The sequence below is a fragment of the Oncorhynchus kisutch genome, linkage group LG25 (genome assembly GCF_002021735.2).
Source record: "Oncorhynchus kisutch isolate 150728-3 linkage group LG25, Okis_V2, whole genome shotgun sequence".
In the NCBI taxonomy this organism is placed as follows: domain Eukaryota; kingdom Metazoa; phylum Chordata; class Actinopteri; order Salmoniformes; family Salmonidae; genus Oncorhynchus; species Oncorhynchus kisutch.
Window position 1 is genome coordinate 27,073,516 of NC_034198.2, and position 14,706 is coordinate 27,088,221.

General features: G+C 42.8%; 1 protein-coding gene across 12 annotated transcripts in view; it reads left to right on the forward strand.

The window, feature by feature from the left end:
• The window catches only part of cep170aa (centrosomal protein 170Aa), a 70,446-nt gene that overhangs the window by 15,382 nt on the left and 40,358 nt on the right, over positions 1-14,706 (forward strand). For all 12 annotated transcript variants that reach the window (XM_020460408.2, XM_020460407.2, XM_020460406.2 and 9 more), the window contains exons 3-5: positions 7,493-7,582; positions 14,158-14,236; positions 14,500-14,558. In XM_020460408.2, the coding sequence (XP_020315997.2) occupies positions 7,493-7,582; positions 14,158-14,236; positions 14,500-14,558 (228 nt within the window). The remainder of the gene's footprint in view (positions 1-7,492; positions 7,583-14,157; positions 14,237-14,499; positions 14,559-14,706) is intronic.

Below are 14,706 nucleotides of genomic sequence, written 5' to 3' on the forward strand. Positions count from 1 at the left end.
TAGAAAGTGGGGCAGATACCTCCTGAGTTAGATCTATCCTGACTGAACTGGCTCCATAGGAAGTAGAGTGGCTGCTGCATTGCCAAGTGTAGCGCAGAGAATGGGTGTGGCGTAGTAACAGTATATCATATAATACTTATGAGAAAACGGCTCAATTCAATCTGTATCGCGGAAGATTCAATTCGCGGTATAGCGCAATATAAATGTAAAAGCAATGTTCCCGCATTTGCGGAGACTGCATTCACAGTAAGCGCAGCATATGTTGGCTCAATTGGAAATTACTTTTACATTTCAAGCGCGCTTCAGTGCGGATCTTCAGCGCTATGGATTGAATCTAGGCCTTAGACATAGATTTTAAAGCAACATAGATTTCAAAGCAACGTCAATTGTTGTACAACTATTGGTTGTAGAACAATCCTTCAAAAAGTGTCACAGTACAACGATACAAATGTCCATTCTGTGCTCCTTGATGTCAAATCTGAGGCTAGGAAACACTATTTCAACCGACAAATCCACTATAATTGAGAATTTCAATAAGCATTTCTCTATGGCTGGCCATGCTTTCCACCTTGCTACCCCTACCCCGGTCAACTGCCCGGCACCCTCCACAGCAACCCGCCCAAGCCCCCACCATTTCTCCTTCACCCATATCCAGATAGCTGATGTTCTGAAAGAGCTGCAAAATCTGGACCCCTACAAATCAGCCGGGCTAGACAATCTGGACCCTCTCTTTCTTAAATTATCTGCCGAAATTGTTGCAACCCCTATTACTAGCTTGTTCAAACTCTCTTTTGTATTGTCTGAGATTCCCAAAGATTGGAAAGCTGCCGTGGTCATCCCCCTCTTCAAACGGGGAGACACTCTAGACCCAAACTGCTACAGACCTATATCTATCCTACCCTGCATCTCTAAGGTCTTCGAAAGCCAAGTTAACAAACAGATTACTGACCATTTTGAATCACATCGTACCTTCTCTGCTATGCAATCAATCTGGTTTCCGAGCTGGTCATGGGTGCACCTCAGCCACGCTCAAGGTCCTTAACGATATCATAACCGCCATCGATAAGAGACATTACTGTGCAGCTGTATTCATCGACCTGGCCAAGGCTTTCGACTCTGTCAATCACCACATTCTTATTGGCAGACTCAAGAGCCTTGGTTTCTCAAATGATTGCCTTGCCTGGTTCACCAACTACTTCTCTGATAGAGCTCAGTGTGTCAAATCGGAGGGCCTGTTGTCCGGACCTCTGGCAGTCTCTATGGGGGTGCCACAGGGTTCAGATCTCGGGCCGACTCTCTTCTCTGTATACATCAATGATGTCGCTCTTGCTGCTGGTGATTCTCTGATCCACCTCTACGCAGACGACACCATTCTGTATACTTCTGGCCCTTCTTTGGACACTGTGTTAACTAACCTCCAAACGAGCTTCAATGCCATACAACTCTCCTTCCGTGGCCTCCAACTACTCTTAAACGCAAATAAAACTAAATGCATACTATTCAACCGATCATTGCCCGCACCTGCCCGCCCATCCAGCATCACTACTCTGGACGGCTCTGACTTAAAATACGTGGATAACTACAAATACCTAGGTGTCTGGCTAGACTGTAAACTCTCCTTCCAGACTCACATTAAGCATCTCCAATCAAAAATGTAATCTAGAATCAACTTCCTATTTCGCAACAAAGCTTCCTTCACTCATGCTGCCAAACATACCCTTGTAAAACTGACCATCCTACCGATCCTTGACTTCGGCGATATCATCTATAAAATTGCCTCCAAGACTCTACTTAGCAAACTGGATGTAGTCTATCACAGTGCCATCCGTTTTGTCACCAAAGCCCCATATACTACCCACCACTACGACCTGTACGCTCTCGTTGGCTGGCCCTCGCTTCATACTCGTCGCCAAACCCACTGGCTACAGGTTATCTACAAGTCTCTGCTCGGTAAAGCCCCGCCCTATCTCAGCTCGCTGGTCACCATAGCAGCACCCACACGTAGCACATGCTCCAGCAGGTATATCTCACTGGTCACCCCCAAAGCCAATTAATCCTTTGGTCGCCTTTCTTTCCAGTTCTCTGCTGCCACTGACTGGAACGAACTGCAAAAATCACTGAAGCTGGAGATACCCATCTCCCTCACTAGCTTTAAGAAGCATCTGTCAGAGCAGCTCACAGATCACTGCACCTGTTCATAGCCCATCTGTATACAGCCCATCTATCTACCTCATTCCCATACTGTATTTATTTATTTAGCTCCTTTTGCACCACAGTATCTCTACTTGCACATCCATCTTTTGCACATCTACCATTCCAGTGTTTAATTGCCATATTGTAAATACTTTGCCACCATGGCCTATTTATTGCCTTAACTCCCTTATTTGACCTTATTTGCACTCATTGTATATAGACTTTGTTTTCTTTTTTTTCTACTGTATTATTCACTGTATGTTTTGTTCATTCCATGTGTAACTCTGTGTTGTTGTATGTGTCGAACTGCTATGCTTTATCTTGGCCAGGTCACAGTTGCAAATGAGAACTTGTTCTCAACTAAATTACCTGGTTAAATAAAGGTGAAATAAAAAAAATTAAAAACTCTGTGGATCTAACTAAATTAGACTTTCCACACCAACTTAAGTAGTTTATTACTCACTGGCTAAGTTTACTTAGTGCCTGTCTCTTTTTCAGCCAGGACTCTGTACAACGAGTACATTGTCGAGTACATTTACAAGTAACTGAATTGCCTGTAGTGTATGTGTGGCAATACCGACAATGCTTCAGTCCTTAACAGTGATGTAGATAGTGGTAAAAAAAAAAGGTGGGTAAACTCAGATCACCGGTCACGGTGAAAAAACTAACACTCCCTATACTTACAATGTATTTTTCTGCAAAAGGTGGGTACCCTCCACTAGATCACTGCTCCTTAACTCTGAGACACTTGAAACCCAGGCTTCACTTCACTTTCTTGGAGACACAAATCAAGAAGTCCTCCTTCAACCTCAGCAATCCTCAGTTTGTCCCTGTCTACTAATGAGTCTATAATTAAGCAGCAGGTCATTAATACATCAGCACATCCCCAATAGAAGTTAGAAGGTACCGTGCTAAACGGCTTCTAAAAAAACAAACAGTTCAGAGTGCCAGCAAGATACTTAAACGTTTTACTGCTGAAATCATCAGGGTTGGAATGAAGGGAACAAGGAGGCTGTCTTTTAAATAGGGATCGTCTTTTCTTGTGTGGGTCTCTCTGATGACCTGGAGGAAAGAGAGGAGAAGACTGGGTACATTGTTTAGTGTGAGTCTGCTAACTGAAAATATGCCTAGAGGTCTGGGCCATGTGACTGTTTTTACGGCCACAGTCTAGTTGTCACATGGGTATCTCAGCAATGTACGGGTTAAAGATCCGTTCTATGGCTTCCCAACTCAAGGGTATCAGACTCAAATATGGACCACTCCCAACTAGGCCTCTTGTAGTTAGTAACAGTCAAATCAAAGTGTTATGTTTATGTTTGAAAAAAAGAAAATTCACAAAGGAAACAGTCTCTCATGCTGTGTTCTCTACAATACTGTATATACAGTATATCTACAATAGGTTTATGTGAGTGTGAATGGTATGTTTTATTTCTCACTTATATATAACAAGTCATTTTCGCCATGACACTTAGATACTTCAAATTCCACAATGACATGCATGATTTTGTAGACAATCGCTCTCCCTTCATTCTCCTGAATCACATAGAATGTTTTCATGCTCTGAACAGAGATGGAAAAGACGAGATTCCAGTATGCCTATGTGTGGGTGCTTTAGCTCTCTGTCTCTGTATGGATACTCGATATGGCTCGTCTCCTCTGTAGTGTGGGAACTGGGAGATATTGTTCTGTTGTAGGTGGGCTGTATCTCTACTACAGAGTCAAGCCAGATCAAACAAGCCCTGTTATAAGACATGCAGTGTGGCACACAGAGATTAGGTGCATGGGATTGGAGATGAAGCTCCCAGCAGGCCACCTCTTACTTATTTTCCACCATAATTTGCAAATAAATTCATTAAAAATCCTACAACGTGATTTTCTGGATTTTTTTTCTCATTTTGTCTGTCATAGTTGAAGTGTACCTATGATGAAAATGACAGGCCTCTCTCATCTTTTTAAGTGGGAGAACTTGCACAATTGGTGGCTGACTAAATACTTTTTTGCCCCACTGTACATATGAGATAAGTAATGTAGGCTATGTAAACATATAAAGTGGCATTGTTTAAAGTGACTAGTGATACATTTATTACATCCAATTTTTAATTATTAAAGTGGCTAGAGATTTGAGTCAGTATGTTGTCAGCAGCCACTCAATGTTAGTGATGTCTGTTTAACAGTCTGGTGGCCTTGAGATAGAAGCTGTTTTTCAGTTTCTCAGTCCCAGCTTTGATGCACCTGTACTGACCTCACCTCCTGGATGATAGCGGGGTGAACAGGCAGTGGCTCGAGTGGTTGTTGTCCTTGATCTTTTTGGCCTTCCTGTGACATCGGTGGTGTAGGTGTCCTGGGGGGCAGGTAGTTTGCCCCCGGTGATGCGTTGTGCAGACCTCACTACCCTCTGGAGAGCCTTGGGCGGAGCAGTTGCCGTACCAGGCGGTGATACAGCCTGACAGGATGCTCTCGGTTGTGCATCTGTTAAAGTTTGTGAGTGTTTTTTGGTGACAAGCCAAATTTCTTCAGCCTCCTGAGGTTGGAGAGGCGCTGTTGCGCCTTCTTCACCATGCTGTCTGTGTGGGTTATTTTCGCTGGTTGCTGACGTTGAGTGTGAGGTTATTTTCCTGACACCACACTCCGAGGGCCCTAACCTCATCCATGTAGGCCGTCTCGTCGTTGTTGTAATCAAGCCTACCACTGTAGTGTTGTCTGCAAACTTGATGATTAAGTTGGAGGCGTGCATGGCCACGCAGTCATGGGTGAACAGGGAGTACAGGAGAGGGCTGAGAACGCATCCTTGTGGGGCCCCAGTGTTGAGGATCGGCGGGGTGGAGATGTTGTTTCCTACACTCACCACCTGGAGGCGGCCTGTCAGAAAATCCAGGACCCAGTTGCACAGGGTGGGGTCGAGACCCAGGGTCTTGAGCTTAATGATGAGTTTGGAGGGTACAATGGTATTAATTGCTGAGCTGTAATCGATGAACAGCATTCTTACATAGGTATTCCTCTTGTCCAGATGTGTTAGGACATTGTGTGGTGTGATTGCGATTGCGATTGCGTTGTCTGTGGACCTATTTGGGCGGTAAGCAAATTGGAGTGGGTCTAGAGTGTCAGGTAGGGTAGAGGTGATATGATCCTTGACTAGTCTCTCAAAGCACTTCTTGATGACGGAAGTGAGTGCTACGGGACGATAGTTATTTAGCTCAGTTACCTTAACTTTCTTGGGAACAGGAACAATGGTGGCCATCTTGAAGCATGTGGAAACAGCAGACTGGGATAGAGATTGATTGAATATGTCCGTAAACACACCAGCCAGCTGGTCTGCCCATGCTCTGAGGACGTGGCTAGGGATTCCGTCTGGGCCGGCGGGCCTTGCGAGGGTTAACACGTTCAAATGTTTCACTCACGTTGGCTGCGGTGAAGGAGAGCCCGCTGGTTTTGTTAGCGGACCGTGTCAGTGGCACTGTATTGTCCTCTAAACGAGCAAAGAAGTTGTTTAGTTTGTCTGGGAACAAGACGTCGGTGTCCGCGACGGGGCTTGTTTTCTTTTTGTAATCCGTGATTGACTGTAGACCCTGCCACATACGTCTCTTGTCTAAGCCGTTGAATTGCGACTCTACTTTGTCTCTATACTGACACTTAGCTTGTTTGATTGCCTTGAGGAGGGAATAGCTACACTGTTTGTATTCTGTCATGTTTCCGGTCGCCTTGCCATGAATAAAAGCAGTGCTTCGCACTTTCAGTTTTGCGCGAATGCTGCCATCCATCCACGGTTTCTGGTTGGGGAAGGTTTTAATAGTCACCGTGGGTGCAACATCACCGATGCACTTGCTAATAAACTCGCTCACCGAATCAGCATATACATCAATGTTGTTGTCTGAGGCTATCTGGGAACATATCCCAGTCCACGTGATTGAAGCAATCTTGAAGCGTGGAATCAGATTGGTTGGACCAGCGTTGAACAGACCTGAGCACGGGCGTTTCCTGTTTTAGTTTTGTCTATAGGCTGGGAGCAACAAAATGGAGTCGTGGTCAGATTTGCCGAAAGGAGGGCTTTGTATGCATCTCGGAAGTTAGAGTAGCAATGATCCAGAATTTTTCCAGCCTGGGTCACGCATTCGATATGGAAGATTTGTGTGAAGTTAGGATATGTGTCACACATCACTTAGCCATACCGGCAGTTAAACATATAAACATGCAAACATACACACTTGTTCCCTTACAGCTTCGAAATGGACTGGTATTCAAAACAGATAATATTACTCAGACCTAGGCTACTTGGCTAGAGCGATATCAGAAATGTTTCGTCTCTATACTGTATTGTATGTGTCTAGTCCCTGTGCTGTGGTATGTACTGTGTCACAGACACTAGTCTCTTGGTCTAATCTGGTTTGATCTTGTTTGATCACAAACCTAATCTACAGGGGAAGGTTTGCCTTCAACAAATGTGTATATGGCATCAGAATACAGTATCTGCTCTTTGAAATAATTCCCCATGTGTCCTTTATCCATAGTCCGATCATGATAGTGCCATTTTATAAATGTCATCACTCATGACAATTAGAATTATGACTGGAATTTGGCATTGAATCCAGAGATGCTGAAAGTGTTATTTTGTTTAGTGTACATCCCTGATACATTCCCTAAAGTTTTCAGTATCTAGATGTTTCAAATCAAACTCTATAGAGCTGATAGGGTGCTCTCGGGAGATGGTAAAACATTGAAACTATCTATCTTGCTTCCTCCCTCCACACCCCCCTACATATTGTGTTACATGTGTTTGTGCTTCCATTTCTGTCTGTTTGAGAATAATACAGGGCTTAACTGTCTTGTAAAAAAGGGTGGCAGGTAGCCTAGCCGTTAGAACATTGGGCCAGTAACCGAAAGGTTGCTGGTTTGAATATCAGAGCCAGCAAGGTGAAAAATCTGTCAATGTGCCCTTGAGTAAGGCACTTCAACCTAATTTGCTCCAGGGGCACGGTACTACTAAGGCTGACCCTCTAAAACAACATGTTTCACTGCACCTATCTGGGGTTTGTGATTATTTAAAAAAGTAGATACAAAATAAAAATAAGAATGTATTATGAATGGAAATATACAGTACATACCTCTGTGTTTCAAAAATGTAATCTGACTTTAACAATGCACGTTATTCCTCCTTCAAACACTGACATTGCTGCACGATTGGATGTTGATATGATAATGCACACTCTGTTATCTCATGTCAAAAACATTTCAAGATCAACATTGATGTCAAGTTATAATCTAACAATGTGTAACACCATTACTGTTGTGTTTGTGTTTACAGTCGCGGAGTGTTGACAAGCAGCATGCAGTCATCAACTACGAGTTAACCAGCGATGAGCACAAAGTCAAGGACCTTGGCAGCCTGAACGGGGTGAGTGAGAGGAGGGTGATGGGGTAGGGGAGGAATAGAGAAGAGATGTAAAGGGGTCAGGGCATAAAGGGACATTTCACCGCTGCTCCATTTCACTATATATGTCCATTAATGTGCTATTAACATATCATATGTGTCATAAACATTTTGAATTTCCTCACTACACGCAAATACGAGCGTTTCTGCATCTCACAAGTAGAAACGGGCCAGCTACATTTCCGGGCTGTAAGCAAACCACAATATCCAGAATTCATATCGATTTCAGGACGTAGTACCACCCGTGGAGGTGTATCCAGTTGATGTGAGAAATATCAAAACATCTGTGTTTGTAGCCAGCACTTTCAGCCAGATGGTTTCGAAACGGAACTGAAGTCTCAACTAATGGGGTTGCCATGTCGACCGAATGTTGAAAAGTGATGCTATTCCATCGATTTTCCCCTTCGCATCAAAGAGGAGGGCATCCGATCCGCCAACATCAGAGCAGCAGAAAAGAGGTCAAGCTGAGGTAATGTAGCTAACGATAACTAGCTAACTAGCTAGCATTGAACTTCATTTGTTTATCTAAACCAAACACTAGCTAGATGGCTAGCTTTCATAATACGCTGGCTAGACATTCCAAAATATATCACTGTAGTTAGCCAGCTGCTATCTGGTGATGTGATTTGTAACTTTGCAAGTAAACGTTAGCTTCGTTAGTTTACGTTAGCTAACCATTAGTTAACTAACTAACTACCGCAGAGGCTAATATGACTGTGTTCTTTTTATAGTCCCAACAACATATGCAGAGGCATCAACATCAAGTTCAGCACCCGGAACTAGTGTAAGTCACTTTCTAAAATCTACTAAATTTTTCCATGACTCCATGATGTCGTCATAGTTGGTGCGTTTACAAGTGCTGTAGGCTGCAACTTCTACTGTATGGTGCGAGTGACTGACTGGTGTCAGTTGGGAGTGGGTATTGTGTGTGAAGGCATGATCTATTGACATGAGGGGTGTGGGTGGATGTAGTACCTTGTTTAAGTGTGTATTGGTAAATAAACTGGTAAAGAAAATGTTGGCTAATCACTGACTACTGTGTGTTCTACACACTAATCCTGCTGATGATGACAGACCTTGACACCAGCTATAGTAGTACAGAGCCAGTAGACCCATTGGAAGAAAGATTTTAGCCTTGAAATAGCTCAAACTCATCATGATCTGACTTTAAAACAAGTCAGGACAGCCCCCCCCCCCCCCCCCCCCCCCCATATTTGCTAAGAGCCTATTTCAATGCCCCATTATTGACTCTTGAGTTTAACCAATTTTATTCTATGGTTACACATCCCCATGATCAGTCTTCATATCTTTCCAGGAGACTTAAACAAATCTTCTGCAAGAGGTGGAATCAGTGGGTGGTGAAGAAGGTGTATGAGAGGCTAGTCCACCTGGCTGTGGAGTGCAGGAAGAACCAGATGGTTGTCTACAAGGAGCCAGAGTCACAGCCCCACAAACCCAACATCGCCACAGCGCAAAAGCCTGCAAAACCAGCTGCCATTACCCTACACAAGAAGAGGTTCACCAGCTGAAGAGCATTCTAGAACCTGCCTGGAACATTCAACCAACACAACATCCATATTCAGTTAGACTGATGTTGTAGTATAATATAGAATGCCCAGTATGTACACAACTGCATTGTGGTATAGATATTGCTACAGTACCTGTTGTACAGTATGTATATAATGGTGTTTTATATATTTTTTCAACTGTACTGACAAGTGACTAAATTATTCCAGCTGCATAAGAAACCAATAAAAAGTTGACTTCTGGAGCAGTTCATTCTAATATTCATGAAATGTATTTGGATCAACTAGCTTCAGTCTTACTGCTAAAACAAATTATGCAGGGAGTTGATGTCGCATTTGAACTTACATTTGTTGGCAAGTTAACATGTTTCAATAAAACAGTAGATTAGTCTGTCAATGTAGCAAATACTGTAAGTAGACATGGCTTGTATTCAAGACAACGTTTATTTGCTCAGGAGACCGAGGTGAGTTTACATAGCAGTATGCAGGAACAGTTATGGAAATGTATGACTTATACAGTATAAGAAAAATATACCACTAACGCTTATAATATATACTACAGTTCTACAAAGGGAATACATGCATATGGTGTGTTTGGGTGGTGCAGTGAGGTATTCGGAGTCACTTTGGTACAATTTTTTATTTATTTATTTAACCTTTATTTAACCAGGTAGGCTAGTTGAGAACAAGTTCTCATTTGCAACTGCGACCTGGCCAAGATAAAGCATAGCAGTGTGAGCATACAACAAAGAGTTACACATGGAGTAAACAATTAACAAGTCAATAACACAGTAGAAAACAAAGGGGGGGGGGGGGGATTGTTGTCACGGGACCTTTCACATCTCTTCAGAGTCATCATCTTTGTATCCAAGCGGTATTGTCTTTGAGAGAAATAAGAAAATGCTATCACACATTCATGGGAAATCATTGTGCACTATCTATATTCCTATTGTAGCAGCATGGTGTAGAATATGAGACATCTCAAAAACAGATGTTAGCTAGCTAGCTACAACACACAGGTATAGTTACTCTAAGACTAACACGAGTCATAAAACCGTTGTCATTCCTTTACCCTCCGCCATCATCAAAACATTTATCCAGTTTTGCTCCTAATGAGAGGCACTGAGGCTAGCTAGCTATAATAACATTAGACTACAATACATTTTAGGTATTGCAAATGCACAACTAGTTTGGCAAGCTTGCCTTGTAGTGGTACTAGCAAGCCGAAGCATGACCTGAAAAACATTGCCGCGTGTAAGAAGAGAGTTTATATTGATGGCTAGCTACCGGCAGCAAAACAGCTTACTCGTTTGTCAATTGCCCTCATGAGTCCTGGTCTAGCGGGTCTAGGCTGCCACCGCTGCTATTTGGTCTTGCAATTATTTGTCTCACTGTCTCAACTCCTCTTCAGTGTATTCCAGCTCAAATAAATAGGCATATATGTTCCTGTGTAAAAGAACATTAAAACATGTTTTTGTCATCCTGCTCTTCTTGAAAGGAGGAATCATCAGAAGCAACCACCGTACCTAATTATTTAGCAATCCCGGCTAGACGGTAACATAGCTCCTGTGAACCTGTAAACTATTACCGCTCCCATTTGGAAAAGCCTGCCTTTAAGGGTGGGAACAAGGAAGTAGGGCTCCGGTTAGGCTGTAATATTTACAAAGCCATGGAAACGGAAAATTAGTCAACCTAAATATCCTGAAATGGCCTGGCAGATAGGCACATGGTTGAGACAAGTCCAATGGCTTTATTGAACAAGCACAACCATATCTACTCGCTGCTAGCTTGATTGTACAATCCGCGAAACCCATAGACCACAATAATTGCTACAAAACATGACTCCATTCATTTTGAGATCAGACAGCAGGCTCAAACAACCAATGACATCATTGGTTGAACTCTCCCAGTGCGAAAATAGAAAATACATCTATAGTGCATAATTATGTCTGAAACACAGTCTTATCATTCATAATTATGTAGGGAGACTGGAAAAAACACCCCAAAGTGTTGAGCGGGGAAGTTTCCCTTTAAATTCTTCATCTCTAGGCTAATAAAATTTGCTCCAGCTTTGACTTGAGAGGGCTGGGTTTATTACCTCATCTGTAAATGTGTCATATGGCATTAACAGAACGTATTCTCATATGATGTGCCCATATTCTACACCATGATCTTTTCACAGCAGAGTAAAACCATGTTGAAGTGCTCTTCCCGCCACATGGTGTGAGTAATGTGTTAGGCCTAGTTCTGCTAATCACTCAGTTTGTAGGCTAACCCACTAGCTTGGAACCACTGTGACACATTATCTCAGGCAGGAAGCTGAAGTCATAACCTCTTTCTCCTGAATCATGCTCCAGCATTCCTCCCCCACAGTCCAAGGGCCCGTAGCGACAGGAAGTAGCACTCCATCCCATGCTGGGCCAATCAGAGCCTGACTGCTGAATGACCTGCACATCTAGCTCATCTTTAGGATAGATCTTGAATCATAAGGAAAGTCAGCAGTATGACTTATTAGGTGTATACTCAATCTGTCTCTCCAGGACACTGTTCTGATAAATCCTGATAACAACAACAGCTAGTCTATAGTCATAACTGCATCTCCTAAATAGACATTGTAACAACCTCTAAGCAAAGATTTCAATTACCCAATTTAACCCTGCTTCTCTTTTAGAGTGACATTAAATAGTGGCCTTCTGAGTGGCGCAGGGGTCTAAGGCACTGCATCTCAATGCTTGAGGCGTCACTACAGACCCGGGTTCGATCCCAGGCTGTGTTACAGCCGGCCGTGACTAGGAGACCCATGAGGCGGCGCACAGTTGGCCCAGTGTCATCTGGGTCAGGGAAGGGTTTGGCCGGCTGAGATTCCCTTGTCCCATCGTGCTCCAAAGATTCCTTGTGGCTGGCTTCCGGTTTAAGCAAGCAGTGCGGCTTGGCAGTGCTGTGTTTTGCATGGCTCTCAACCTTCGCCTCTCCGATTCCATACCGGAGTTGCAGCGATGGGACAAGAATGTAACTACCAATTGGGGTAAAAATAATAAAAGAGGGACTTAAAATAGAGAGCTTGTGAGGTGTCTGTTTATCAAACTAGGCTCTCTAATGTACTTGTCCTCTTGCTCAGTTGTGCACAGCATTGTACCAGATCTTCAGTTTCTTGGCAGTTTCTCACACGAAATAGCCTTCATTTCTCAGAACAAGAATAGACTGACGAATATCAGAAGAAATTTCTTTGTTTCTGGCCATTTTGAGCCTGTAATTGAACTCAAAGGCTGATGCTCCAGATACTCAATCAATCAGTCAATCAATAAATCAATCAAATGTACATCAGCTGATGTCACAAAGTGCTGTACAGAAACCCAGCCTAAAACCCCAAACAGCAAGCAATGCAGGTGTAGAAACACGGTCGCTAGGAAAAACTCCCTAGAAAGGCCAGAACCTAGGAAGAAACCTAGAGAGGAACCAGGCTATAACAGGTGGCCAGCCCTCTTCTGGCTTTTCATAGCCGATCTTTCAGAGTATCTCTACCACTCCTGCTGTCTCTAGAGAGTTGAAAACAGCAGGTCTGTCCGGTGAATTGGTCAGGGTTCCAGTTGAAACTGGAGCAGCAGCACGACAAGGTGGATTGGGGACAGCTGTAACGGTTTTCTTCTATCTCCTCCTCTGACGAAGAGGTGTAGCAAGGATCGGACCAAAATGCGCCGTGTAGATTGCGATCCATGTTTAATAAACTGAAGCAACACGAATCCAAATACAAACACTACAAAAACAATAAACGTAAGGAAAACCGAAACAGCCTAATACTGGTGCAAACAACTACACGACAGACATAAGGACAATAAGGACAATCACCCACGAAACACTCAAAGAATATGGCTGCCTAAATATGGTTCCCAATCAGAGACAACGATAAACACCTGCCTCTGATTGAGAACCACTTCAGACAGCCATAGACTTAACTAGAACACCCCACTAAGCTACAATCCCAATACTAACACACCACATACAAAAACCCATGCCACACCCTGGCCTGACCAAATAAATGAAGATAAACACAAAATACTTTGACCAGGGCTTGAAAACAGCAAGGAGTCATCAGGCCAGGTAGTCCTGTTGCATGGTCCTAGGGCTCAGGTCCTCCGAGGGAGAGAAATAAAGAAAGAGCGAAAAAGCAGAGAGCAGTGAATTTACAATGCAAAACAAGTCCCAAAAGTTTTTCTCTCTTTACTCAATTAGTCTAAGGAAGGCCAGTTTTATTGCTTCTTTAATCAGAACAACAGTTTTCAGCTGTGCTAACATAATTGCAAAAGGGTTTTCTAATGATCAATTAGCCTTTTAAAATGCAAAACTTGGATTAGCTAACACAACGTGCCATTGGAACACAGGTTGATGGTTGCTGATAATGGGTCTCTGTACACCAATGTAGATATTCCATATAAAATCAGCCGTTTCCAGCTACAATAGTCATTTACAACATTAACAATGTCTACACTGTATTTCTGATCAATTTGATGTCGTTTTAATGGACAGAAAATGTGCTTTTCTTTCAAAAACAAGGACATTTCTAAGTGAACCCAGACTTTTGAACGGTAGTGTATATTCAAAATATAAACACGCATACAAAAGAAAATTTAGTTGTCTTTCCTTTTATAATGTCACTTTGGCTGGTTCTTCTGGGGGTAATGGAGAGACCTGCAAGAAAACCAGAAATTACATTTACTTATTATTTTTACTGTCCTGATCTAATACAACCATGATCTAGCCATCACCCTTTTCCTTTACGTTTTTGATGATTTGTATCTGAGAATGAAAGGTGATATGATTGTATTCTGGGTTAAGTGTAGCCTGAAATTAAGTGTGCTGGGAACAGTTTCCCTAAATTCATTATGTATTTACCCTTGGGGGTTTTAAGCAATGAGAACTGGGCTGGCATGCCTGGCATTGGAGAGAGTCAGAGAGCAGTGAATTTACAATGCAATCCATGTTCAAAAAGGTTTTCTCTCTTTTCTCTCCATACAGACATTTGTGAATGATGTTCGAATCCAAGAGCAGATGTATATCACTTTGAAGATCGATGACAAGTTAAGGTTTGGATATGATATCCTTTCAATCATTCTGTCATTACAACCTTAGTGACACAACAGTACTTCAATCCCTAAAAACATGTACCATCTGTTAATTTAATTGCTCTCGTCCCACTGATCATTTGTCAAGCTGTAGAGTTTTTAAGTGTCAAGCTGTCATTCACTCTATTGTGGTTTTGGCCTTGAATGACTGTTATGTTTGTATAATGAAGTGGCTGTAAGGATAGTTGCAAACAGTGATAGATACAAACAAGTGTCTTTCCTTAACCTGTCTCACATACCAACCTGTTCACGGTGGTGCGAGGCGAGATGACTGTCCCAGACGAGGCTCTGCAGGTAAGACACTTCCTGCCTTGCTGAACTCCAGACACAACACACACCACACAACCCTTTACATGTTGTGCGAGATGGCGTGTATGCAACCTTCACTAGACACAGACCTACATGTACAGTGCCCCCAGAAAGTATTCACACCCCTTTACTT